The following is a 2,427-nucleotide window of genomic DNA, read 5'->3' as shown; positions in this document are numbered from 1 at the left end:
GCGGGGCCAGAGAGAGTTTCTCCTTTGATATTCCCCTGGAAACGACATCGGCGGACGGAGGAGCAAAAAAAAAACCCCCCCCAAACAGAGGCAAAGGTTTCCCGACAGAAGAAGTTAAACCCGACGGCGTGATGTACAGAGCCAGGAGGCGATGGACTCCCAGACTGAGGACATGCACATTGGCTTGTGCCGGTCAAACGGATTAAAGAGAGGGTGCGTGTGTGTGTTTGCGGAGGGACCTGTGTTTGCAAAGCCGGCGGCGAGGAACTGAGGTTGGCATCGGCTGCCACCGTTGTTGTTGGCGGGGGAGGGTGAGGGTGAGGGTTGGGGAGTGGAAGAAAAGCCAGAATAATTTGTTATTTTGCCGGTGGGTCGATTGATTTGCAAAGAAAGAAAGAAAAAAAAAAAATAATCATTTCTTTTGCCCCGTTGATGGAACGATGATGCTCGCAGAGGGAGATCCTGGGCTGAATCGGAACTGCGCTGGTCTCACAAGCGGCATGCCAGAGGCCACTCGGCATTATGGCTAGTAGCGGCTCGGCCAAGTCGGCGAGCAGTAGCAGTGGCGGCGGCGGGGTTGCCGGCGGCGGCGGCTCCCAGCAGCGGCGGAGACTGGCTTTCGTCTGCGACATGTGCAAGAGCAAGATGCAACTGGTGGCCGACCTGCTCCTGCTGTCCAGCGACAACCGGCCGGTGCACAGCGACAGCCTGGCCCAGGTCCCCGGCGAGTCGTCCTTCGAGCAGATCCGCGACACGGTGATCGCCCGGACCAAGGGGCTGTCCATCCTGACCCACGACGTGCAGAGCCAGCTCAACATGGGCAAGTACGGCGAGGTGGCCGACACCCTGGCCGAGCTGTGCGAGCTGGTGGTGGCCCTGGTCGAGTGCTCGGCCCACGCCGCTTACCTGGCGGCGGCCGAGGCGCCCGGCTCGCAGGCGGCGGTGGCCGGCCTGGTGGACCGCTACCGGCTGAGCCGGGCCCGGCACGAGGTGGAGCAGAGCTGCAGCCTCCTGCGGACGGCGCCGGTGGCCGAGCTGAGCCCGCCGCTGCTGCTGGAGGTGTCCCGCAGCGTGGCCCGGGGGCTCCGCGGCCTGACCGACGCCTGCGTGCTGGCCTCGGGCAGCAGCCGCGACCGCTTCGCCCGCCAGCAGTTCCGGCTCAGCGTCAAGTGCATGAGCTCGGGCGCCGCGGCGCTGCTGGCCTGCGTGCGGGAGCTCAAGGCCCGGCCGTGCGAGGCCACCCGCGCCCGCTGCGTGCTCTTCGGCGGCCCGCTGCTGCAGTCGGTCCACGCCCTGGTGGGCTTCGCCACCGAGCCGCAGTTCCTGGGCCGGGCGGCCTCGGTCAGCCCCGCCGGCCGGGCCGTGCAGACCGCCGTGCTGGGTGGGGCCATGAGCGTGGTGTCGGCCTGCGTCCTGCTCACCCAGTGCCTGCGGGACATCGCGCTGCACTCGGACAGCAGTAAGGTGCCCGACTACCGGCAGCGCCTCCACCACTCCGCCCTGGCCGTGTCCGACGGCTGCAACCTGCTGTCCCAGGCGCTGCGGGACAGGTCCTCACCCAGGACTCTGCCGCCACTCAATTCCGTCAATTAACCCCCCCCCACCCCACCCCCTGTGTGTGTCTCTCTCTCTCTCTTTGCTCAGAAAAGACAATTGTTTTTTTCTCCCCCCCCCTTCCTCCCCCTGTGAATACCAAAGAATCCTCGGGCACCGGTGTGTTTTATGTGTGTTTTATGTGTGTGTGTGTGCAAGCGCGCGTGTGTATGGTCTTTTTATTCCAGACTCAACCACCTTGCAACTTTGAGCAGAGGAGGATACAGCGCAGGAGAAGGCTGTTCGGCCCACGGTGCCTGTACTAGCTCTTTGAAAGAGCTCCTCCCCCCCACCTATCCCACTGCCCCCACCCCCACCCATCCCACTGTCCCAACCCCAACCCATCCCACTGCCCCAACCCCAACCCATCCCATTGCCCCAACCCCCACCCATCCCACTGCCCCAATCCCAACCCATCCCATTGCCCCAACCCCCACCCATCCCACTGCCCCAACCCCAACCCATCCCATTGCCCCAACCCCCACCCATCCCACTGCCCCAACCCCAACCCACTGCCCCATCCCACTGCCCCAACCCATCCCACTGCCCCAACCCCAACCCATCCCACTGCCCCAACCCCAACCCATCCCACTGCCCCAACGCCAACCCATCCCACTGCCCCAACGCCAACCCATCCCACTGCCCCAACGCCAACCCATCCCACTGCCCCAACCCCCACCCATCCCACTGCCCCAACCCCCACCCATCCCACTGCCCCAACCCCCACCCATCCCACTGCCCCAACCCCCAACCCATCCCACTGCCCCAACCCCAACCTATCCCACTGCCCCAACCCCCACCCATCCCACTGCCCCAACCCCCACCCATCCCACT

At 64.9% G+C, this 2,427-nt stretch overlaps 1 protein-coding gene across 1 annotated transcript; it reads left to right on the top strand.

The window, feature by feature from the left end:
- The first annotated feature begins 395 nt into the window (after nucleotides 1-395).
- tlnrd1 (talin rod domain containing 1) lies at nucleotides 396-1,607 on the top strand. Its single transcript, XM_078530453.1, has one exon. The coding sequence runs from the start codon at nucleotides 523-525 to the stop codon at nucleotides 1,591-1,593; it is 1,071 nt and encodes a 356-aa protein (XP_078386579.1). The 5' UTR covers nucleotides 396-522; the 3' UTR covers nucleotides 1,594-1,607.
- The last annotated feature ends 820 nt before the right edge of the window (nucleotides 1,608-2,427 follow it).

Source organism: Cetorhinus maximus, chromosome 26 (genome assembly GCF_964194155.1).
Source record: "Cetorhinus maximus chromosome 26, sCetMax3.hap1.1, whole genome shotgun sequence".
Taxonomy (NCBI): domain Eukaryota; kingdom Metazoa; phylum Chordata; class Chondrichthyes; order Lamniformes; family Cetorhinidae; genus Cetorhinus; species Cetorhinus maximus.
Note: the sequence above shows the minus strand (reverse complement) of the source record. Positions and strands in the feature narration are given on the sequence as shown.

Bases quoted from the DNA above. Each gene is read 5' to 3' on its own strand.
- tlnrd1 (XM_078530453.1), top strand. From the start codon at position 523: ATGGCTAGTAGCGGCTCGGCCAAGTCGGCGAGCAGTAGCAGTGGCGGC.